The sequence below is a fragment of the Gobius niger genome, assembly GCF_951799975.1.
Source record: "Gobius niger genome assembly, chromosome: 17".
Classification (NCBI taxonomy): Eukaryota; Metazoa; Chordata; class Actinopteri; order Gobiiformes; family Gobiidae; genus Gobius; species Gobius niger.
Genome location: NC_136868.1, coordinates 11326112 through 11350499, shown reverse-complemented (window position 1 = coordinate 11350499; position 24388 = coordinate 11326112). Strand labels below are relative to the sequence as shown.

Below are 24388 nucleotides of genomic sequence, written 5' to 3'. Positions count from 1 at the left end.
ATCGTGTTCCTTGCGTTCTTGCCGTAACTTTTTATTAATCACTTTTATGTAACTCTTATGTGGCTTTTTTGTCACATTTTTGTTGCTTTTTCTGTCACTTTATTGTTGTGTGTTTGAGGCACTTTTGTCACTTTAGTATCCTATTTTTGTCACTCTTTTGTCACGTTTTTTGTCACAGTTTTGATGCTCTTTTTAGATTTGGGTAACGCCAAACTGGAGAAAATGTGGTCGGTTCAGGTGGAGTTTAAGAGGTGAAAGGAACAGGCCACCGTTTTTCCATACTGAGATCGACCAAGTGACCAAGGTCTTCCATGTTTTCCCAATTTTTAAATTATTTAAATATAGTTACACAATCCAAGTATAGTTACGCAAAATTAAACATGTCGATTTTCTAAGCAGATAAAAAGGGGTACTATATTGTAAGGCGTAATAACATAAATGAAATATGGAAAATGTGGAAGAGCTTGGTCGCTTTTAACTTAACCCCCCATAGTGGAGAGGAGCAGAGGTGAGACACTAACAACATCTTCGGTCTTTTTACATGACTGAGCACACGTATAAACACCAGACAGGTACGCATCAACTCGTCTAAGCTCAGGAAAGAACATATCTCGGTATGGAAAAACGGTGGCCTGTTCCTTCAAGGTAAAAAAGTTTCAATGTTTAACTTTTGCGACTATAATTCCATGGTATCAATGTGGTGACAATGGTGCAGTGACAGTTGTTGGACACTCCGCCTTAGAGCTGCACATTTCAACAAGAAACAAATTCTGACAAGCTTTGCATTTGCGATTATATTTGCGTTTTTATGTTTGAAAATCCAGATAGAAGTTCTAAGTGCTCACATGCATTTCTGAACATGTTTGTAGAGATAATTCTAATGTTTTTAGCGTCCATTACATAACCTAAATAACTGTGATTTTCTAATTGCGATCATTAAAGTCCAAGTTCACCCAAATTGCCTCCTCTACACACAGATTGATCTTGTGAGAGGATGAAACGCTGGCATCAATACTTCCAACAACCAATGAAAACACAGCTCCTTTCGATTGAATTCAAGCTGTTAGTATGAGTGAAAATACAGAATTCCTTAAAGTACTTAGTTACTTAATATGGCAATATAATGTTGTATTATCAAACTAACCCAGTCCAGTCCAGGAGGAGGATGGCAAAACCTTCACCAAATTTGTATGCAAGTCACTGCACTCTTGGAAACAGATAATTTACTGTGACGACCCAGAAGGGAACAGTCAGAAGCGTTTTGTTTTCACCACTCCATACAAAACAATAGAAAAAAATGGTTACTGGGGCAACATTATCAACGAAACTGCACAGAAACACGCGGCACATTGCCATTCGCATCACCTCCTCTTCGTGTTCCCGGCACACAGAATAAGCCTCACCTAAAGGGCCTCTGTGTGTCATCTTTTTAATGCCCGCCGTAACAGTTTGTGCCTATGGCCTGGCTGCGTGTGCTGAATCACTGTCCGCGGTGCTGTATGTCAGAAGAGATGATAGAGCAGCGCGGTCCAAAAGGCGCACAGACACACGCCTCCAAGTGTCAGAGCCAAATCGCCGGTCCGGGACAGCCAGTGCTCCTCGTTCTGGACGCTAATCCGCGGACGCCCCGCTGGTATATAGGGCGCTTCTCCCACAATGCCGTTCTGCTCGGTGTTGATGTTGATATCATCTTGGCTGCCAGATGATGTCCGTGCCCTCTGTGTGACCACGAGGCCACCCCGTCGCCTTTGTTCTGTTCATTTGGAGATAATGAGGAATCACAGTGGATTATCTGGGCAAACTTTGCACCCAGTTACAGCAACATAGACAAAGTAACACACAGTATACGGCAGACATGATGAGTGTGTCATAACTACATCGAATTCTCAGTGTAATGTTAAACCAATTGAGATTTTAAAATGTACTGTTCAATACTCCATTCAGTACTCGGACATAATATGCAAATAATAGTTTTTGAGCTTTTAACCATGTTGATATCTTGTCAAAAATACGCTGGGAGCAGTATATTTGCTCCATTCACGCAGCTTTGACAAATCTTTTCAGACATCTCCCCCTTTTGAGAGTGGAGATCAGAGCGCTGTATTTCCTGGATTTTATTCGAGGGAGCACAAAATTGTCCTCTACATTTTAAAGCCCAAAATCCATCACTGGATCCTTTCGCATCACGCCGACATCAAAGACATCTTTATCACTATCCTACACTTTGTTGGTTAGAAAATGCATTATTGATCTAAAAGCAATATATATATATATCCTGTAATTTCACTTCCCACTCCTCCGAGTGAGCTAAAATAAGGCCCTCCCACCACCACAATCATTTGGCTCCTCTTTGCTGCGCAGCTGTTGCAATAAAGAGGGACAAAAGAAAGAAATTCCCCTGCTCTGTGTGTGTGTGTGTGTGGCTGCGAAGTTAAGCTACGATGGGTGTTTTCACTTTTTAAAAAAGAATTAAAATATCAATACAAAGTTACCCTAAATTATGCATATGTCCACCATATTGTCCTTTACAAAATAGCGGATTCATAACCTAAGTAATGGTACTGTGACTGCTCAATGCGTCCAATGTATGTGCATTGAAACACAAATATACAAACACATGTGAACTGTAAAGCACTTTGGTTGTCATTGTTTTTAAAAATGCTTAGTAAATAAAGTCGACTGGGTTGAAAAACAAAAACTTAAAAGCACTGGATGAGTATAGACCTCTGCCAAGGCACTACTAAGTCCTTTGTGATAAAGTGCCCAGACCGGGACAAGCTTCAGGGGTAAATTCTGTTTCAAATGAGCAACAAAACCTCATCTCACAGTGGAAAAGATCGTTTAAAAGCAAATAATTCGTTCTCTGAGTGATTAAAGTGAATGTTTTTTTTTAGTTCTTGTCTTCAAATGCTCCAGAATCCTCTACTCGTGGTTTGAAACAAAGGCCTGGATTGTCACAGAAAGCAGCGTCTTTATTGACCCTTTGCTGAACTTTCAGAACCAAAATAATTCATCGAAGCTCTCTTATCATTCCCCACACCTCACTAAACTTTGGCACGGCGCTGTGCGTGGGGAAATTGTACCCTCTTGTGGCTCATTTGTGCAGGAGAAGAATATGCAGCCACTTACCCAGACACATCCTCAAAGGCGCAGTGACAATAACGACGCACAGTGAGAGAAACCCTGCCCAGACCTATGGAGAGATATAAATAAGTCATGCATATTCAACTCAAAATAGCAATCCATAGAGTTGTAATGTTTAATGTATGCCCTGGCTCCACTTCACGTTTTTACAAATGTCAATAATTAAAGGGATATTGGCTCATCAAAGGTGGATAAACATCTGGGATCTAGCGTTAAATACCAGAGATTAAGGCTGCACAGCATGAGCCATAACGTTATATCACTTCCATCTGACTTTTGATTTACCCATTTTTTGGCAAACACAGCCAAAAACAAAACCCACATGGTCACTGACAATGTGTTTTAATCATGATTCCCTTACTTATGTTCCATTTTAGCCTCATTTTGATCTTGATTAAGTATTTTTCTTAAGCCGTTTTAAAATATTTTAATAAAAAAAACAGCAGTAGTCCCATCGTGCAGCCCGATCAGGTATGAAATGATGCTGGGATCTTGAATGTCTCACATTACCCTTGCACACTATTGAATTCTAAACTCTTAGGTCTGAAATGCTTTGATTTGTTTCAGGGACACGTGAACCATGACCATAATTCTTTGCTCTGATTCAGTGTCAGCGTAAAAGGAAAAGCTAAAACGTTGGCAGGAGAAACTGGCACCTGATTTATTGAGCCTGCTGAGCGAGATAACCCCACTATTAGTCTTATTTAGAAACGTGGCGATATTCACTAGACTAATTATTTTTAATGAATAGAATCATTTGTTAACAGTGGCTCTTTGCATAATACTGTATTATTCTATTCCATGAGGTTAATAATGCGCTAACACATTTGTTGCTTATTGGTTCCATCCTTCTTCTACTTCTTCTTCTTCTTAAACATACTCTCGACTTGTTCAATGGCCTGTCTCTATTTATACTGTTAATAATATACTTTTATACTGTTATATCTACTTACACAATAGAAGTGGTCTAAAAGCTAAACAATTAATTGGCATCAGAAATGATCATTTTTGCTTCTTTGTCTTTTCAACTTAAAAAAAAAAAAAAGAAAAATCATGAATAAATTAACTATACTAAAAATAAAAACTACCAGGGTCAAATAGAAGCAATAAAATTTAACATTTCACTCAAAGGTGTATATTACCTACATAATAATTGTTCAAATAGGGGTCGCTTACAAACCCATAGCCTCAGTCAGATCTGTGGGAGACATTATAGATGGAACCAATAAGTTAAAGCCAGCCATCGTCCCTCCCTTATAGATCAGTATGAATCATGTCTGCTGCTTAGAGATCGTTTGAGCTCAAAAAACAACCTAGATCCTGACTTGAGGACCTTTGTCTACAATATATAGTGGTTCTGGATGTATTTCTGACCCTCTTTGAATGTATTGTGCTTCATTATCCACAATAGCCTCATGTACAATGTGTGATGTGTCTTTAATATTTGAAGAGAGGCCTACCAGGGCTTGCAGAGGAGCGCTCTGACTCATGCTCCTCAAGGCTCTACCCATCTGGACTCTGAGCAGGGCTAAAGCACAGGGCGCCACAGCCTCCTCTCCCTCCACCCCCGCGCCGTCCACGCATCTACACTCACAAACAGAGGGAGAGCGTGTCATTACGAGAATATCTGACCTCAATATGCAAAAGGCAGCGCTCTACAAGAATAAAGTGCAATAAAGGGATGGGTGACTACAACACAATTCAATGCACATAGTTTTCCCAGATGTGATAATAATTAACATTGTACAAGGTATAATGAAGCTAATTTAGTACTTAGCAATTATAACATTACTGTCATGCTTTGGTCAAGTTTGGTGGTTGAAGTTAAAATTCTATTTTCTAGAAATGATAAACATTATATTGGTTATACTAATAATGTTTTCAAATGTATCTATTATTCCAAATCATGTAGAGCTTTATCATTACTATCTGAGAGGTGTTTAAATTATTTTCATCAAAAGATAATGCCATCTTAACATGTGGAAGTACAATTAGTCTTTGTCTATGTGTGTTTTGTGTTCATAAGCTCAAAAAAAGTGTAATTGTTTGATCTGGATCATTGAGTACCTTCAACATTATCTAAATGTAATAGTTTTACGACGATGCGATATACTTTATCCATCCCGAAGGAAATTCAGTTTATCAGCTGCACAAACAAGTCATACATAAAAACAACTGATTAAATTCAAACCGAAAAATGAACTGACAGACCTTGTTAAGATTTTCTCCATAACAACGTGGAGCTCTTCGTGGGACGACACATTGAAGAAGTCCTGGGCGCTCGAAGGAAGGCTGTGGCCTCTTTGCACCAACATGAACAAGTTGAACATGCCCTGTGTGAAAACATAATTCTGTAGCTTTAAGGAATGCTCTCAAAACTATTGATGAAATGCAGCGAATATATTCATAAATCTCTGTTGTGTGTTGTTTGGCCTGCGTCCATGAAAGTTTGATTGTGTTGGACAGAAAGTGTCACCTGAGGGCTGCCCAACAGCGCCGCGCGGCTGTACAGCGACACGACCCGCACCAGATCTGATAATGAGTCCTGCTGCCTGCTCCACGAGTCCAACAAGAAGTCCCCCATCTTCAGCAGAGCTATAACGAAGATAAATACTTGCTGTTTATCGAGCAGATTGGCACAGAGAGCCGGGTTACCGCAAAATGAAATGAGGAACTCACCAGAAGGATGGGGATCATAGTTTAATATGGAGTAGTTCTGATATCTCCACTGACAGTCATCACCCAGACTGAGCTCCTGTGTTTGAGAGCAGAGCACAGTGAGGCTGCAGCGCCGGGATGAAAGTTATTTCATTAGTAGTTAATAATTTCCCTCCAGCAGAGTTTAGCTTCTCTGTATGTGACTAGAATTACACGCACTGTTTTCACGATTCACTGACAACGTGTTAAAAAGGCTGCATCAGAGCGAGTCATTACCATTTTAAACAGGGACAAATACGTCCGCTAAAAGCATAATATCATTTACCTCGCAAAGGTGAGCCACGTTGCTCTGGGCCAAACCCAAACCAGTTTCTGCTGCAAAAACGTACTTGACGAAAGCTTCGTTCCTGTGATGCAGCACAAAAACAAGTGTGAGAGTCAGGCGTGAGATTGCACTGAAGTGATTAAATGAGGACAATTGAAAAGTAATGGATATTAATATCCCACCAAGAGCCCTGGAGGTAAGCTACGAGAGCTTCTCTGATCATAAATCCAAGATGTCCGTTTCGTTCACACACCTTTTTTAGCATTCTGCACAGAAGGAAATAAACGACTAATGAATTATGCAATAACATTTACTTCACTTAAACCGGAAATATTTTAATCTAATCTAAATATAGTTGTGATTTGTTGAGGTCATCTACAAAAGGCGCTGCAGCAGCAGGGGCCTCTTTAAATTCATAAGAAGCCACAATAACATTGGTAAGCAGAGTCTGTGTGTGCCTGAGTGTGCCAGACTACAGCTAAAGCGGCAACACTGGCTTTTATTTTTAGAAATGCAAATGGTGGGTTCTGACCTTGAATTAGCCACTGTCATTGAAATGAGATGCCAGAGTCTGCGGGCTACAGCGCCACAGCCCAAAACAAGGCTTTCTTCTCCAAAGCCGATGAAGAGCTCATACCTTACGGCTCTCTCCGCAGCCTGGGACACCCCCTGCAGACCGCCTGTGGACAGGTAGTGCGCTGCCTCTACTGACCCGCCAGCGTGTCCCAACTCAGAGGCGTTCAGGAAGAGGAGGAACGCAGCTGTCTGAAAACATAAACAAAAAACATCCATATTTATTAGCTTGTCATATCATCTGCTATATTTCCAAACACAACAAAAGTCCCAAACATAATCTCAAGAAAAGGAAAAGTTGTGGCCACTGGGAACAACGGGGTACAGCTAGTTTGGAGTAATCCAGAGAAAAATTAAGAATTCAAAATAACAACAAGGCTTTGTGCATAGTCTGCATCTATTAACAGAGGCTTTTTTTAACAATAGTGACCCAAGAAGCCACTCTGATGTGCTGTAAGCGTCTTAGTTGTCGGTGGTATTATCGTTTGCCTTTTGAAACATGCTTGTAATAAGATCAGGATGTTAGGAATGTGTTTCAACCACAGCTAACAGTTTTATACTAACTAGCTCCTTCTGCCACCCTTTGAAAACAAGAAAAAACAGGAAACAGGTCATTAATTTTGAGTAAAAGAAAAAATAGCACAGAATATGTTTTAATAATTATTAAATAAATAGACGTCAATCAACGGGATTAATTATCAAACACTTAATGAGGTTTCTGGAGCCGCACCTCATTCCTCTGCGGCTGGCCCGGGAAAGTGCCGCTCAGGTGATAAATTCCCAGGTTAAACATGCCGTCCTCGCTCCCATTAAACGCTGCCTGCTCAAAGTATTTCACCGCCGATTTGTGGTCGTTCAGGATAATCCCGTGGTACCAGCCCAGACCATTCAAGGCATTAATTGAGCCCTGAAGCAAAGGGAAACACAAGCTGCAGCCAGTGACTGTAAACACGCTCTCTTTCACTTGATTTTCGACACGTACCATTTCCGCAGCCTTCTTCAGCAGATCCACAGCTTTGGTGTAGTTTCTCTTTACTCCTTGGCCCTGGAGGGATCAGCATCAATCACAGAATCAATAGTTGTCAACGCCAAGACAGGCTCCAAACATCCCCTGTTAAGCTCAGTCATAACACAGATTGCCTTAACAATAAATTGAACTTTGTAGGGTTGGTAAATAAAAACAGCAGTGCAAGCGTACGAAGTATATAGGTCATAGATTCGAGTAAGCTTCCCCTAGTGCAGACAAAAGTTCTTAATCTGTCATCTGTGCTTGGTAGTTAAAATGTTGCTGACATTACGCCTTCGTCGGTGACTAAAGATCTACATTTTGCAGCAGGCCGTATAAATTATATTACCAATGCAGTAGGAGCGGTTTAGTAATGACACCATCAATCTCTCTTATTAAAAGCAAACTCTCAGTCACTTCACTCACGGCCCATTGGTACAGTATAGCTGAACTGCGACAATTATACAAATTTCAACCCTGTGCTCGATAAATCTCCATAAATATAATTGTATTAACTATGTTTTAAAAAGGGCAGGTATTTGGTAATAATCTCAAATACATCTCTATCAGTATTTTACTGTAGTGAAGCTGTGATGAGTGTTTTCCCTTTGAGATGAAAGGATAAAGCTTAGCAAGAACGTCAGGAGCTTTTTTTACGGAGCTGCTGCCGCTCTACTCGGAACAGCCCTAAGAACGATGGAAAGATTACTCAAAGATGTGCTAACGGCTCGAAACACAGCTCCAGGTATGTTTTTGATGAGAGAACAACATTGTAACAAGGTTAAAATAAAAAAGCTCTAAAAATCCTCTTCCATGAAGAACAATCATGCACTTTAAAGGAACAGGCCACTGTTTTTCCATACTGAGATATGTTCTTACCTGAGCTTAGACGAGTTGATGCGTACCTGGCTGGTCTTTACGTGTGCGCTCAGTCACGCAAAAAGACAAAAAATGTTTTTAGCACTTAGCCTCTCCTCCTCTCCTCTATGGGGCCAAACGGGGGTCCGTGCAGTAAAGTCGAAGTGCTCCTAATGTATTATTACGCCTTGCAATATATAGTACCCCTTTCTATCCGCTCAGAATCCGCTTGGTCGCTTCTAACTTCACCCCCGTTTGGCCCCATAGAGGAGAGGAGGAGATGTTAGCATTTAGCATTAGCATTAGCACTCACAAAGACCAGACAGGTAAGCTTCAACCCGTCTAAGCTCACGTAAGAACATATCTCAGTATGTAAAAATGGTGGCCTGTTCCTTTAAAGCCACACCATACCGCACCATTTCACCCAAGAAATAGAATAAAATACAATCATTTATTTATGACATATATTTATAATGTTGAAAACTACCTTAAAAAAGAAGATCAGGGGCACTTCAGTCTAGTCTAAGGGCAGCTATGGCTACATACAGCACACGCAGCATGCATTACTTACCTCAATTGAGTGTGGAGTGAATTCCTTGTGAAGCGCTTGTGTCATGTAAAAAGCGCTATACAAATAAGATGAATTTCCCCTTCTACAATATCCTACGCATGGGCAGTATGGACAGTTCAGTATAACCATCACCTTCATGAGCAGGATAGAGTAGTCGTACATGGCGGCGGGGTCCTTCATCTGCAGGGCGCTCTGCTCCAGCCACTGGACCCCGCTCGCTCTGTCTTTGGAGAGGCCGTTCTGTCCCCAGTACAACATGGCTCCCAATTGTTTCTGCGGTTAATAGACGTTTTAATTGGCCACTTTATTGTCCAAACAATGACTCAGCCAAGAGGATCACGGGGAGTAAATACGAGCTTAATTTAGCTTATACAGCACCATTAAACATGGCCATAAAAACACACCTGGCTTTCCATGTCCCCTCTCGATGCCTGGTATCTTAGAAACTCCATCAAGTCTGTCCTTGCGACCTCCCGCTGAGCCAGGTCCTCGCGCCTCCATAAGTAGATGTGTTCTGGAGTGTATTGCTGTCATAGAAACATAAATGTCATCACATGTTGTACTCTGTTACTTTTATTATTATAATATCAGAGACTAGGAAGGACAAGATCCTATTGTTGTTTATCAGTGGAGATATAATAAGTCTCTGGCAGGTTCTATCTAAGTCGTACCCCATCCCCACACATTTGTTCCACAATCATGATGATTCCGTTTTAATGGATCACAGTAGATCGTTATTAAAGAGCATTATCCGAAGGTCACAAAAATAAACCAGCTTTCCGTTCATCCAGCTGTAAACTGTTTAAACTGTGGCATTTCTGAAATATATCATTTTGCTGTTATCCATTGTTTTCTAAAAGCCGGAAATTCACGTCAAAAGCAGTGCTCTGACTAATTTCGCTGAAGCACCATCCGTAAATGGAAGAGGATTATTTATAAACTACTTCAGAGAGAAACCACTTCACTTTGCACTTTTATTCAAACTTACCTTGAAACTGTGCTTTGGTTTTATGCAAGGACTGTTTTTGTTCCCCCTCTTTGACTTGTCCATGACTCTGCTTTTCCAAAACAATGCAGAGGAGGATATTGTTCTGAACAATGGATCTGCCTATTTTGACCCATGTGCTCCAGCCTACAGCCCCGTTTATGAGCCCGGCCTTATTTAATATTCAAAGAGTAAATAGGAGCTTGTTTTCGGAGGGCTGTTCCAAGTAAAGGCAGATAAATCATTCAAATGTTGAATTACATGCATCATCTCTAATAATCTTGAGTTAGATCAGATAAAATGGTGGCGCCATTTATTATCACATCGAATATTATTGCATTTCTTGTGCACCTAGCCGTCCCCTGTGCAGCAGGTGAGTGTCTACAGTTATTGTTTAGCGAGCGGCGCGCTCTATTTGACTGTCACAATATTGATTATTGTTGATACAATCACACTGTACCAGAGAACAAAATGAGATCATTATTTTTAATGTTTTTGTTGGACTTGTATGAGCTTCAAATCTTACTTTTGTCTCACTGTCGGATTTTTTTTTATACCATTATTATTTAGCCTTCATTTTTCAGTTACAATTCTCAAAAAAAAATGACATCAAAATTATTACAATTCAAATCTCAAGTGCTCTCAATCTGGACTTAAAAGCGTTTAATGGGATAAGTTCAGTTACTTTCCAGTCAGAGTAAACAAAAGCCCTTTTCCCCCCAGCTCTGTGCGGGCAAATGGAACAGCAAGCATCAAATGATCAGGAAAACTTCCCAGATTCGAGTTACGACTTCCGATATAGGACAAATGAAGGACTGCATTAATTGCTGGATCGCCATAACATTGAGTCGACTAAATCTCAACCGAGAAGGCGGCACAAATGTGTTCTGACTGCATCACTTCAGGAGCCTTATTGAAAATGTACAAAGGGCCAGACAGGAGTGAATTTCCTGTACATGGTTTCAGCCTCTGACTGAAAAGGAGGAACGATCTTTCATCAGGAGCTTGGATCTTGTTGCTTTTCTCCTTTCGGTTACGTTTTGACTGGTGTGAATTAGTCATAGTTTTAGGTATTTTTAGTTTCTTTTTTTTTTACTTTTTACCCCTCGCCTGAACCAAGCGCATTTTCTCCAGTTTGGATTTACCCAAATCTAAAAGCTTCTTGACTGAAGAACAACAGTGGTTACGCCTCATTTGAAAGCTAAGACCGACAAAAGTGATCGTAGCTCTGTTGTCACATTTTTTAAAAGCGTGTTTGTCTTGTTTTTGTGTCTTTTTTGTTACTTCTTCTTCTTTTCCGTTGCTTTTATGTCGTGTTTTCGCCTCGTTTTCATCACTTATTTGTTGTGTTTTTGTTACATTTTTATCCCCATTTCCATCGCTATTTTGTTGCTTTAAAGGGATATTTCAGGATTTTTGACTTATGGCCTCATTTCCTAGTTATCCAGAGTGTTGCTGATTTCTGATTTTTGTTTTTTCATGCAGTTCTTATATTTGAAGAGTTTCGTGGCGCTAGGCTAGTGCAAGGCTAGCGCATTTCTATGATATCAGCTAGCCTACATTAAAAACAGTCAAACACAATACATAGTGCATCTGAGGCCAATCACTTATAACGAGTCGATAGAATAGTTTTGGGAATACAACTGACCTTGCATCACATGAACAATCGCATTTTGAGGGACTATTTTCTAGCAGATCACTCCGCCGCTGCGTAGCTTATACAACCACGAAGCTGATGCTGCTCAAATATAAGTTATTTTAAATGCAAAATTGTTAATATCACTCTATCGACACAGACATTTATATTGTTAATCTGGCGTTATAAGTGATTTGCCTCAGGTGCACTGTGGAGCGGGTCAGACTGTTTTTAATGCAGGCTAGCTGATATCTTAAAAATGCACTAGCCTTGCACTAGCCTAGCGCCACGAAACTCTTCAAATATAAGAACTGCTTGAATTACAAAAAAAATATCTCCAGAAATCAGCAACACTCTGGATAACTAGGAAATGAGGCCCTATGTCAAAAATCCTGAAATACCCCTTTAAAGAGGGGGTATTCTGCTTTTTTCAATCACATAGCACCAGTCTATAGCACACTACAAACCTTCTGTTGGTCTGTAAATGCAGTAAATTAGAATAACTGCCTTGTATAAATTGCTCTCTCAAAATGGCTGCAGCGAATGTCTTGAAATAGGCCTCTGTCTCTTTAAGAACCTCTGACCCTTTCCGACACGCCCCCTCCACACGCTGTCTGTGGCATCAGTGGGGAGGGGGCTCTGCTGAGGAGCAGTGGTTGGTTACTTGGCTGGTGACGAAAGCTCGGAGGCGTCTCCAGGAGGTGGGGGCGTTCCTAGGAGGACTCAGACAAACCTGTCCCTAAAATGGCCGCCATCAGAGTTTTTACAGATTGCTCAAAAATACGTGAATGTGCCAAGGCAACACTTCAGGCATGTTTTTAATGAGGGAATGACATAATAACATGATGTAAAGCTTGAAAAAGTCGATTTTGCATAATACCCCCTCTTTAAGCTTTCAGATTTGGGTAAAGCCAAACTGGAGAAATAGTATGTCTACAAGTTAATGGCTCACTTACTTTGCTCTGATCCTTTTTCCCCATGTCAATAAGGCTCTGCTGTCCCACGTTGGAGTAGTAGCCATAAGACATATCAAAGTCTTTGGGGAAGCCATCAAGGCCCTGTGTATGCTTGTACCCAGCATGCATCAGGGCAAAGCGATCATCACCCAACGCTCCGGTTAAACTATAGATAAGCCCCTGCAAGACAAACAAGCGTACAGGCCACACACAAATCAATCCGTCTCTGAAGCCACCCAAAAACAACATTGACTGTACCTTTTGTCGATCGAGCGAGTGTCCCAGCCCGGAGAGATGGAGAGTGGCCAGAAGAAGAGACGCTTTGTGATTTCCAAAACAGGAGGCAGTGTGCAGGAGAGCTCTTGATTTCTCTGTCATTCTAATTCCCACCAGGCCCTCGGTAAACATCGCCTCGACTCCCTCTTCGAACAAGTCGCTCCTGAGGTTTCGCAGGCTCAAATTTCCTGCTGAAAAAGATGAAACACTCTCTCAAAACCCCGGTGGCACTTATCACCACCACTTTGTGTGCAAACAACGCTAACCTTTCAGAATCAGCTCCTCTTTTGTTCGCAGAAAGTTCAGAAAAATATAGTGTTTTGTCTGCCATTCCCAGCTCCACGTCCGCATGCAGGTTTTCCGAGAGAACTGACTCCAAGTTTTGACAAAGAAACCAGTACAGACGTCTGCAACAAAACATGAAATTCACTTGTCAACAGTGCCTTTCATAGGTTTAATAGGTGCGATTTGTTCCTATTGGCAGTCTCTATATATACAGCCAACTTGTCAGAACAATGTTGCACCTTTGTTGATTGGTGACAGGAAATGGCTCGCTGTGACTTCCTGCTGGTAGGTGTTGGTAATGTTTTGTAACTCTTTGCATTGGGTATGAAATTCGCTCAGACCCAACGGCAAGCCTTTGGGAGAAAGATCGTTATGTATCTGCAACACAGAAACACAGTTATAAGTTTGTGATGATGCAGATGAATGGATCAGAGGGGCTGCGGCAGTGACACCGGATACTTTAACTATTACCCCCACCTTAACCGCTCACATTTTCTCCCGTTTTGTACCACATTAACGTCATCTACAAGGTTCTTTACAAAAACGTTAAAAAAGTAACAAAAAAAAGTGACCAAAAAGAACAAAAAACAACAAAAAGCAAAAAGCGACTAAAAAGTGACGACAAGATGACAAATTTGGGTGATGCCAACTGAAAAAAAAATGCTTGGTGAAGGTGGGGTTAAGTAGCCTGGCATAAAGCCAGACTGACTTTATTTATGTATTTTTAAATACATATAAAGACAGTCTGGAATTGTGGTAATAGGACACGAGGCGGGGCGAACAATCGCAATTTGAACGAGAGCGAACCAATCAAACACAAAGTGTAGCTTTAAAGGAACAGGCCAACAATTTTAAATACTGAGATATGTTCTTGCCTGAGCTTAGACGAGTTGATGCGTACCTGTCTGGTCTTTGTGTGTGCTCTCAGTCACACATATATGTTGCTAGCATTTGGCCTCTCCCAATGTATTCCTATAGCTCCAAATGGGATGAAGATAGAAGTGACCACGCTCTTCCACGTGCACAAAGACCAGACAGGTACATATCAACTCATCTAAGCTCAGGTAAGAACATATCTCAGTATGGAAAACGGTGGCCTGTTCCTTTAAGGACATGTCGAGCTCATTTAAAACAGAAGAAAGGGCACTGGTAAAAGATCATTATGTCGCGGCCGCCATCTTCATTGTTTTGGTTACGGCCCGGAGGAGCACTGATTGATGGAAAATCCTAGCGCGGAAGAGGACGCACCGTTAACTCCAGTCGCACAATTCAAGACTGCATCCCCATGTATGTCTTAACATGGAGGATCAGTCTGACTCGTGCCAGGCTAGGGGTTAAGAGGTTAATGCAATTGGGCAACCTGAGAGCCTACCTCCCTTATGTTGAGCTAATTTCTTAGACAGGAGTTCCTTTACCTATTGGTCATATGTATTTGGTGGTGATGGTGATGAAACCGGAGCACCCAGAATGAACTCACCAAGACATGCAAACTCCGCACAGAAAGGCCCACACAACCCAAGTTCAAACCGGTTTTACTTCAACGTATCAGCAAACAACAGCACATAAGGCTCAATGAGTGTGAATAAAAACATACTCACTGAGTCTCACAGACAGCTGTATTCTGTATTTAATTATCATCACAGTTTCATTCATTTAATTTTGTTCAAGCCTTTAAGGACCAATGCCATGCGCTCTTAATGAACAGCCCCTGTGCCACTCCAATAACGACAAAATGGACGTGACCTCTGATTCTGACTTTGGCAGATAGATAATAATCACCGCAGCCTGAGACCATCTCACAAGAGCAGCACATTTGGGAGATTCGCTGATCCAATTGTCTGGCCATCACAATTTGGCACTTGCTAAAAGCACTCACTGCCTTGCGCTCAATTTTTCTTTGAATGAAAACATTGAAAACATAATAATTGAAATCTGATTCCCTTGGTGCATATTGGCCAAATCTTTTCTCTTTTACATAGTTCTCATCAAAAGGCACAGATGAAGAGCTAATCCATGTGATGCACTTCTATTGTTGTAGTAATGGCACACAGTCAGTACCTTTTTAGCACCAAATCGGTAGTACTTAAAAGGGCCAAAATATCCATGGATTCCTCTGACGTATCGGGTGCCTCCAATGACAAAGTGTCCATCAGTGTCATCCAGATAAAGGTTACGATGAAACCTGTGAAAATGAAGCCATTGCCAATAAAAAAGTACACTAGTGTCATGGTATTGAATAATTGAATGATCCAATATAACTATAATAAGGCCTGACAGCTGACCACTATGCTGTCAGTTATAAGTTACAGCAGTACTAAGAAACTCATGCCCCGAGAGGCCATACGCGCCACTGCAGGTGTCATAGCATTTTACAGTTTTATATTCATTAAGAGTAAATCCTACGCTTACAGAAAAGACAAAGGGAGAGGGATTTTGTACATCCAATTACACAATGGAGATCATGTTTGTCACTCAAACTTGGCTGTAAAAAGTTGGTCCAGCCCGCAGTTAGCTTTGCCTGGTCACCTGTTAGCTTCTTCTGGGGGAGATGAAAGACCCCCCAATCAACACTTATTACCCCCAGAGGAACTACGAAAAGGATTTACTAAGGAAAACAAGTTACTTAGTACTGCTTTAATAACAATAATAATAATAATAATACTGTACCTAACTAATGTGTATGATCTGGACTAGAGCAGCGGTTCTCAGCTGTGGGGTTGGGACTCAAACGTGGGTCGCAGAATAATTTTCAGTGCGAGCCTTTCTCAGAAAACATTGTTCAAAATGTAGGTGGAGAATCACCACTGGAGTCTGTTAAAATGACTGTTTTCGAGTTGGTTTGATCATAATTTCAGCTTTAAAGGCTTATGTAATTGTTATTTGTGGAGAAAACACAGTATTTTCCATTGTACATAGCGCAAATACATTTTTTATTTGGGTCATGGCTTGTCATTCTGGGGTAATGGTGAAGCCGTACCAGTTAAGAACCACTGGTCCAGAGACTTACTGTTCCTACAATGTTACTAAAACAAACAAAGGCAGAAATAAAAACGTACCTATAACTTGACACAGAGATTCGACCGCCCCACGCCATTGCCAACTGCACCTGAAATTCACACACACACACACACAACAATAAAACCGGCGTAGAGCGCAGAGGCAGCGCTGCTGAGCCGTGAATGACTCTAAATTGCAGAACACGTTGCAATTGCCTGAAGTTCTCCAGCTGGAAAGGACCATTGTGCAGAATCTTACAGCTGTTTCCAAAAGAAATTAGACACTGAAAAGGCAGGAGTCAGATGAGATGCCACAAGCTGAATTTTGAGCTTTACTGCCAGTCGTTCCAATCCCAGCGGCTTTTAAGGTCCAATAATGCAACATGCTCTTTAAAGTAATGTTTAAATGTGAAATAATGTCTTGCATGAAAGACTGGGCTGGTCTTTCTTTGGCCTGGAGCGCCCTCTGCAGGCAGCAGTGGGAGTAAAACGTTGAATAACATCAAAAACAAACTTCCACTTTGCTGTACATCCATCTTGTCAGGATGGACTTTGAGCACAGAACAAGTCCAGTGATGGATTATGGCTTTAAAAATGTGGAGGGCTTTATTGTGTTCCCTCAATGACTCAATGAAATACAGGAAAAAAAGATCTGAGCGCTTCATCGGACGACAAAGACTGGCTAAATGCATGTTTTTGTTATAACGTAGTGTTTTTCATGATTGCATTTCTATTCAATCATGTATGCCATTTGTACTTTCAGTTCAAAAGAGTGCTTATGGGACTTTAAAGTGGCCAATCCCAAAACCGAAGTTTTTCCTCACTCCAGATTCCCAAATGCAATCACAAATAAACGCACCACTCTTATGGGGAAGACTCTCACTCAACTGAAACAAATGTTAAAATCCGTGTTTGCTCGATTCTTTTGATGCTTTTAAGAGCAAACTAAAAACCTCCTTGTTTCAGAAAGCGTTTTAATTCCAGTAGATTAAGGCACGGGGGCGGGACAGGCCTAAAACACTCCAAGTTCAGGTTATTTGTGTGAAAGAAATGTTTATTAATAGCAATTATTATGTGTTGATTTGTTTGTGGGGCCACGTTTTTGGACTGGGAGGCGTGGCCTGACTCCACATTGCACAGAGGGGCTGCATGGAAAAAAGGAAGGGTTGCTGTATGACCATCTTGTTTTGTGACTTTGTTTGTATTTCTCTTGTAATCTTGTGTCTGTGAAAGGTGCTGTATAAACAAACTTATGTACTTATGTATCACCTCACCTGTAATTGCATGTGTATGCCTGTTTGGCTGTTGATGTGACAGAAATGGAATTTTTCTCCTCTGTATGAGTTTTATTGTTTTGTTTTTTCATGCCTTTGTACTCGGATGAGTCGTTTCTCTAATTGGTTAATCAGAAATCGCAAAATGAACACCGGGTCCCACACCACACGTCCTTGTAAAGAGCAGGACAAGCCTGTACTGGCTAACCAGGCTACATTATATCCTGGTTGAAAGCTTGATTTACCAAACTCTTTAACAGCTTTCTCATACCTTTGCGCCCTGTATAAAGAAGTCCAATCGAATCCACGTCCACAGAGGCAGGGCCCGGTTCAATCGGAAAGCCTCATCTACTCCGTCTGTCAAATGTGCCTGAATTATGATGTCGCCTGCACCAGAGAAATGACAGTCATATAAAACACCATGGGAGATCTCTAGGCTTTATTAATACATAAGCCAGCCTGTTCACAGCCGCATCGAGCACGCATCATCAGTCACCATCATCGCCCCTCTGCTAGTAGCGCATGGCTTGTTCCAAAAGCCTCCGCGAGCTGCCCACCTGTGTCTGTAAGCTGGATCAAAGGCGACTCGTACACTCGTTCACTGTTGAGGTGATGAAAGATGGCACACTGCTTTACCTGACACCACTGCGTCAGGTAGATCCACATGGAGAATGCAGCTCTGAAAGACATTTGACAAAACAAGATCTGACAAATCATTTCATCTCACACCCGAGGCGTGATGGGGAGTACAAAATGAAAAAATAAATAAATGACGCAGCGTGCAATCTGCTAAAACACTGACCTCGGCGTCTCTCGTTGACCGTAAATAAAAAATGCTTTATGCTCTGGTGAAGAGGCGTCATGAAGCCGGTAAAGTAATTTATAATGAGTGTGAAGTGAAAGTGAGCGAGTGTGGATGGCGTGAACATCTGCCAATGCTGAAAAGCAAACAGTCAATGAGCTGGAGCCTCGCAGTCTGCTGATGATGCCAAGGCACTTTTAAACACTCTGCCTTTCAAACAATCATTTAGCACTAATCTACTTATGAATATTGTGTGTGTTTTGGGCCAATCCCTAATAGAAAATGAAGAGGTCCAGCATTAGTGGATTTTCTGTTTGGAGATTTCATCACAATCACACCTTCAATAACCATACCACCTTGTAGACACTCGACTGATCTAAGCAGAAGTGGGCTCTGGTTACTACCAGGACGGGAAACCGTGGGGAAATACCAGGCAGCCTGGGTGAGTGATTGTGCAGATTGGTGCAGCCACGCTTCTGTCAGTCAGTCTACCGTACAGTCTGGCTTATGCAAGCACCGAGTGGAGAGTGGAGAAAAAATAGTCCTTTAGCTGAGTTATGTCGGCGAAAAGTGCAATGCAAATACGAATCCGTTTCCTACATTATCTCTGCTCTCAATATGAAATCAAAACTTCCACCTGTCTTCAGTAATCCACTGAGATTCTGCCAAAAATCTGAGGACAGTCAAAATCATATGGTAAAACTTGCAGTTTAAGTGTCAATATTTTGTTTCTCAGAGAAAATAAAAGTTCAAAGTACTACTGGCTTGTCCTCCAACTGAGACTTTGATGTCAGATTCAAGTGTTTCAAGTCACATCCTTCTATAAGCCTGCAGTGTTTAACTTACTACAAAGCATAAAGTTTAGACTATTAAATCTACTGTTTCCAGACAAATCACCTTTGACATTTAAAGGAACAAGCCACAATTTTTGAATACTGAGATAAGTTGTTACCTTAGCTTAGACGAGTTCATGCATACCTGTCTGGTCTTTGTGCGTGCGCTCAGTCAGGCAAATGTTGTTAGCGTTCAGCCTCTCCTAGCATAGGTATAGCTCCAAACGGGGGTGAAGTTAGAAGCGACCAAGCTCTCCCACGTTTTCCCTATTTAAGGGAAATGTATTTTATATTCATTCCCCCCTAGCAGAGGAGGAGAGGCTAAATGTTGACAACATTTTTGCGTGACTGAGCGTATGCGCAAAGACCAGACAGTTACACATCAACTCGTCTAATCTCAGGTAAGCACATATCTCAGTATGGAAAAACGGTGGCCTGTTCCTTTAAGGATATCGCAGCAAGATCACAGTCTGTGTCACAAGTGTTTATTTCGAGGGATTCTTTTTTGCACCTGTCTTGCTGTTATGAGCCAATCAGATTCTTCAAGGTTGAAGGCAGAGCCACAGCATTTACAAGGTGCAATGGGCAGTCACCAGACTTTACCCTATTTCAACCTTTCTCATTGAGTCATTCCACGGTTTTTCATGGCGTGACAACATGTTGCTCCTCCACTGGGTGCACTGTCCCACTGCGCAGTTAAACCACCACAGAAAAGGCGTCTGCGGCTGAAGTAAGTCAGATGAAAAGTTGATGTTGCTGAGTGTTTGTCTGACCTGGGGTTGCTCACAGCGCGGCGCCGCAGTCTCTCCAGGTCCCCGTCCATCACAGGCCGGACCCTGCGGACCACTCCAAAGCCCTCCCCAGTGCTGGCAAAGGGAAACTCCAGCAAATCCATCTCTGCTGTGAACAACAAATCAGCCAAACATTCAGTGTTTATGTCTCTGTGTTTGCCCGTGAGCAGCGGCGGGTGGAGTATTTGTCAAATGCAGTGGAAACATTTCATTACGGTCGACATTAAAGCCACACTGCGATATATTTTACCCAATGAATAGAAATACAAGGACTGACTGTAACTTTACTGGGAGCCGAGATGTCTCCAACGTGTCTCGTGTGGACTAAAGGCATCCAAATAGGATATTTAAATAGATTAGGTCCTCAATTCAAATCCATTCTTAGATTTACCTACTGCAAAAAAAAAAAAAATCTGTCCAGCTGGTCAGTATGAGCATGTTTTGTATTTATGGCAACTATATAATCCTAAATGTAGCGCCTTGAGTCTAGAAATGTCTGCAATAAAGAATCAATGTCAATCAAACTGCTGTCTTTCTGTGAACAGCTTCGTATGTCCCTCTGTCTTGTCCACACGGCTAACCGGCAAAGTTGTTGGTTTAGGACAGTGTTTCCCAACCTTTTTGGTCTTGCGTACCCCTTGAGTCCTTCATTTACCTTAAACCAGGGCCCCTTTCCAAGTAGCCCAACAGATACTTTCTATTGTACATACGCTTGATGAGTCACATTGTAGATGCATTCTCTTTTTCCTCTGAATATTTTGAACACGATCGGAGACATTCAGGTAAATAGAGTACAGAGATTAAGAGGAAGCTCATAAATATTGAAGAAAATAATCAAGTAAATCCAGTTGAATCGCAGAGTTACACCAGTCTGCCATACTATTCCCTGTCCATTTCACACTGGGAAGTTAGTCTGGTAAACGGAGCAAGTGGAGCAGTTTGAGCGGGCGGGCCCAACACGCACAGATTGTCAGTGAAATAAACCAATCAGCAATACGATGTCGTCCGTGGTAGGCATTTTACGTTTTAAACAAATAATAAGAATCCTATGATCGGCAAAAACAATGTTCATGAACAGGACGTGGCTTCTCTTGCGCTGTAATAGATCGATTATTATGTTCGAGGCCTGGATTCATCAGCTGCTGCCTACCATTCACCAAAACATTCGGCGAAAATTGCGGAAGTAAACGATAACAGCGATCGCTCGTTTGTAAACTGACAAGAGACTCCTTCATCCATGATAAGTTGTGGCTAATAACTTCTGCATGAGTCACTGTTGATTGAACCACAACACAGCGGCGCAGCGAGTGACGTAACCTTGTCAATTCTCTGTGACGGTCGTGACTGGTTTGGCCTTAGCCTATCAAATCAAAGTCACTTGTTTACCGTGTCCAGACCCACCTTCTTTTGCGCAGAAAAGAAGTGGGTGTGGTTTTTCCAGGCTATTACACCAGTGTTTTCGAAAGCATAAGTAGCTGATGTGGTTAAAAAAAAAAAAAAAGCTTGGAGACCCCTGCCCTAAACTCCAAGGTGCAGCGAAGTGTTTAGAAAATGATCCGCTAAACTCCGATTTATAGGCATTTAGCTGTATAGCGTGAAAAAAGAAAAGCCAAAGCAATATGAAATTAAAACTTTTTACCGTAAATGATCATAAAAAATAAGTTTTCTTTTAAAGTAATATTGAAGTACTGTTCAGTTTGACCTTCTTTCATGACCTGACATATTTCCAAGTACCCTGGGCAACATTGGTTATTGAGGATTTGAAAAGATATGAAAGCTGTGCTCAACCAAAGGTTTTCGAGAATTTTCAAGGAAAGATTAAGTCGCTGCAGATCTGTTTGTAAAGGTATTAATTCTTACTGAAAAGTCAGGTAGATGTCGACACTTTCTCATGTAAACAGCCAAAGTAGAACCTATCAAAGCTCACCTCTGCTCTTGAACAACTTTATGTTTGTTGCAGTGTTTATGAAAAGTGTCTGACCTGTCTCCCGCCGGCAGCGTGAGAGCCGGCTTGTGTTTATCTGCCACATTAGCTTCGAGGGCCATGAAGGGCACTCGGTGGGAGGCTTGATCGGGCGCGCCCAAAGTGGTGTTATCTGCAGCTGTTTGGAAACTGTCACGACACCGGGGTGCACGTCTTTGTGGTCCACCCACGCCTGAAGAGTCACATTCACCATCTCCAAAACCTCCCTGTTATGGAGGCCGGGTCGATATAGAGTAGATGGGGGGAAACGCAGGGGCACCCGGTGTGTCCCGTTGCCCCAAGGTGCACGGACGAGCCATTTCCTCCTGAAGATGACCAAATCCGTCTCCTGTAATGTGGTCGCCAAAACGCGGACGCCGAGCTGACACGGCCCGGAGCATTGGTAGCGCAGGAGGACCGCCGAACCATCCAACACTTTGTCAGGAGCCGAGGCAAACGCAATGAAAGCGTGAGGAGAGCTGTCAGCGCCGAGCGAGGAGGCTGAGGCGACTTGTAGCACACAGAGGCCCTGGAGACACAGACAGACACTAATGTAAACATAACGATATAAAGTGCATCCTCAGAAAACATTTGGCCTTCAGTGTACTATCTTCAATTTGCTAAAATGGGAAGAAATACGGTTAAAAAAAAAAGGTCATTTCCTATTGTCCCACTGAATTTAAACAATCTAAACGGCAGGTAGGTAGGCACGGTGGTACAGCGGTTAGCCCTCGTGCTTCACAGCTAGAAGGTCCGGGTTCAATTCCCACCAGGGACAGGGCCTTTCTGTGTGGAATTCACATGTTCTTCCCTTGTCTACGTAGGTTTCCTCTGGGTACTCCGGTTTCTCCTACCACTAAAACATGTATAGGCCAGGATGAATGAGAGTGTATTTGAGAGTGCGCAGGGGGGACGACGGATGGAAATTTGCCCAAGGCTACAATCCGGTGTGGCTTGTTCATTAACATGGACTGTCCCAACCAAATAAATAAACCAATTTCAACAAATTGTGTCAAATTAAGACAGAGGTGGGTCGTACAGAAACTGTACTTATCAGAGTACTTATATCATTCAGTACGTTTTATGTCTACTTAAGTAATATTGTAAAGAAGTATCTTTACTCTTACTTGAGAGTAATGTCATTGTCATATGTCATTTTGTTTTGTGCCTCTTCTACTGAAATAAATATTACAATTTTCACATTCTTTTGTTTCTCATAATTTATGTCACAACTGAAACATAAATCTGTTACTCATTACTCCTTTATTATTATTTATTTGGGTCACTACTTTTTACTTGTATTTGAGAAAATATTTTGGCCACGCTCTGATCAGGACCAAAACTACACTACAATTGAAATGAACTTGGAGACTCATAAACTGAGCTTTTGCACATCTTTGAATTACAATGCATTTTACTTTTAGGCTGTGTTAGCAAAACATATGTGATATATTGACGCTTCTTGCAACATGGATATTATGTCACATATTATTGCATTTTGTTGTGCTACAAAAATCATGTAAAAACAGGGTTTGGGTATAATCCATCATCTGTAACTCAACAGCCTTTTCAAAGCTAGAAAAAAAACAAAATTATATCTAATATTGACTTTCAAATATTACATGTATGCACTAAAACATACTCAAAAGTAAACAAATTCTCATTAAAACTCTCGATATTACATGAAACTACAACTAAAAAAGACACTTAAGCTTCACAAGAAAACGTCAGCAGCATCGGCACCACAGTTTAATGACCAATGCTATAGAATGAATAGCAAATAAACACCACTTTTCCCCAAATTCACTTATTTGAAGATAATAATAACTATATGGAGACATATTAGTAGCACAAATCTTACCATAATGACAGATGCAGAGGTAAATCCGCGCCTTAAGAACCACATAGAGTGCATTTTGTTGATTACTCTTTTAAGTCCATGAAGTTTGAAACGGCTGAGTTCGTGTCCCAGCAGGAAGTGCAAATAGAGTGACATCCAAACAGGTAGTGTGTGAGACTGGATACACCCAGAGGCATGAGGCACAGCCTGATATTCTCGTTTAACAGCTCAGCCAATTTTGCATAAGGGATTTCAGAGGCTCCTGACCTAAATCCCTTGACGTGCTGTGAGAGAGCAAACCAATAATGTTGTTGGATGATTTTCAATCTTAGACTATAATGAAGGTCCCCAAAGCTTTCCAGCGTTACAGGGAACCCCAGCACTTTGAAGTAAAAAGGTCCAAACTTGATTGATGGAAATATAATTGATGACAGTTTATATATTTCATAAATTATCATTATTATTCAAGAATCAAATATAATAAAAAAGAATAGGAGCACTGTCTGACAACATGACAGATATATCTCAGTGTTATGATGATGGTATCCGGGATATTGTGTCCAGTGTCCAGACAGACATTTCAATTGGAGTGCCTTTAATGTATTATATAAACAGC

At 41.4% G+C, this 24388-nt stretch overlaps 1 protein-coding gene across 1 annotated transcript; it reads right to left on the bottom strand.

Moving 5' to 3' along the window:
- Window positions 1-1233: 1233 nt before the first annotated feature.
- On the bottom strand, window positions 1234-23884 carry LOC306977368 (protein sel-1 homolog 3). The gene is made up of 24 exons (XM_079575669.1): window positions 23794-23884; window positions 21951-22461; window positions 19952-20078; window positions 18101-18222; window positions 17815-17930; window positions 16330-16379; window positions 15332-15455; window positions 13513-13651; window positions 13255-13395; window positions 12971-13179; window positions 12713-12892; window positions 9540-9662; window positions 9268-9408; window positions 7683-7745; window positions 7431-7607; window positions 6765-6892; window positions 6310-6393; window positions 6128-6209; window positions 5824-5899; window positions 5621-5739; window positions 5356-5477; window positions 4605-4728; window positions 3130-3193; window positions 1234-1753 (listed from the first exon to the last, which is right to left on the bottom strand). Exons 1-24 carry the CDS (start codon window positions 23845-23847, stop codon window positions 1503-1505), a joined length of 3327 nt encoding a protein of 1108 aa, XP_079431795.1. The 5' UTR covers window positions 23848-23884; the 3' UTR covers window positions 1234-1502.
- Window positions 23885-24388: the final 504 nt, after the last annotated feature.

Excerpts from the sequence above, each read along its gene's own strand:
- LOC306977368 (XM_079575669.1), bottom strand. The coding sequence starts at position 23,847 with ATGCACTCTATGTGGTTCTTAAGGCGCGGATTTACCTCTGCATCTGTC. Across the intron at positions 7,746-9,267 it reads ACTCTATCCTGCTCATGAAG|GGCCAAGGAGTAAAGAGAAA; the intron begins GTGATGGTTATA and ends TGATCCCTCCAG. Across the intron at positions 6,893-7,430 it reads GCCAGCCGCAGAGGAATGAG|ACAGCTGCGTTCCTCCTCTT; the intron begins GTGCGGCTCCAG and ends TTATGTTTTCAG.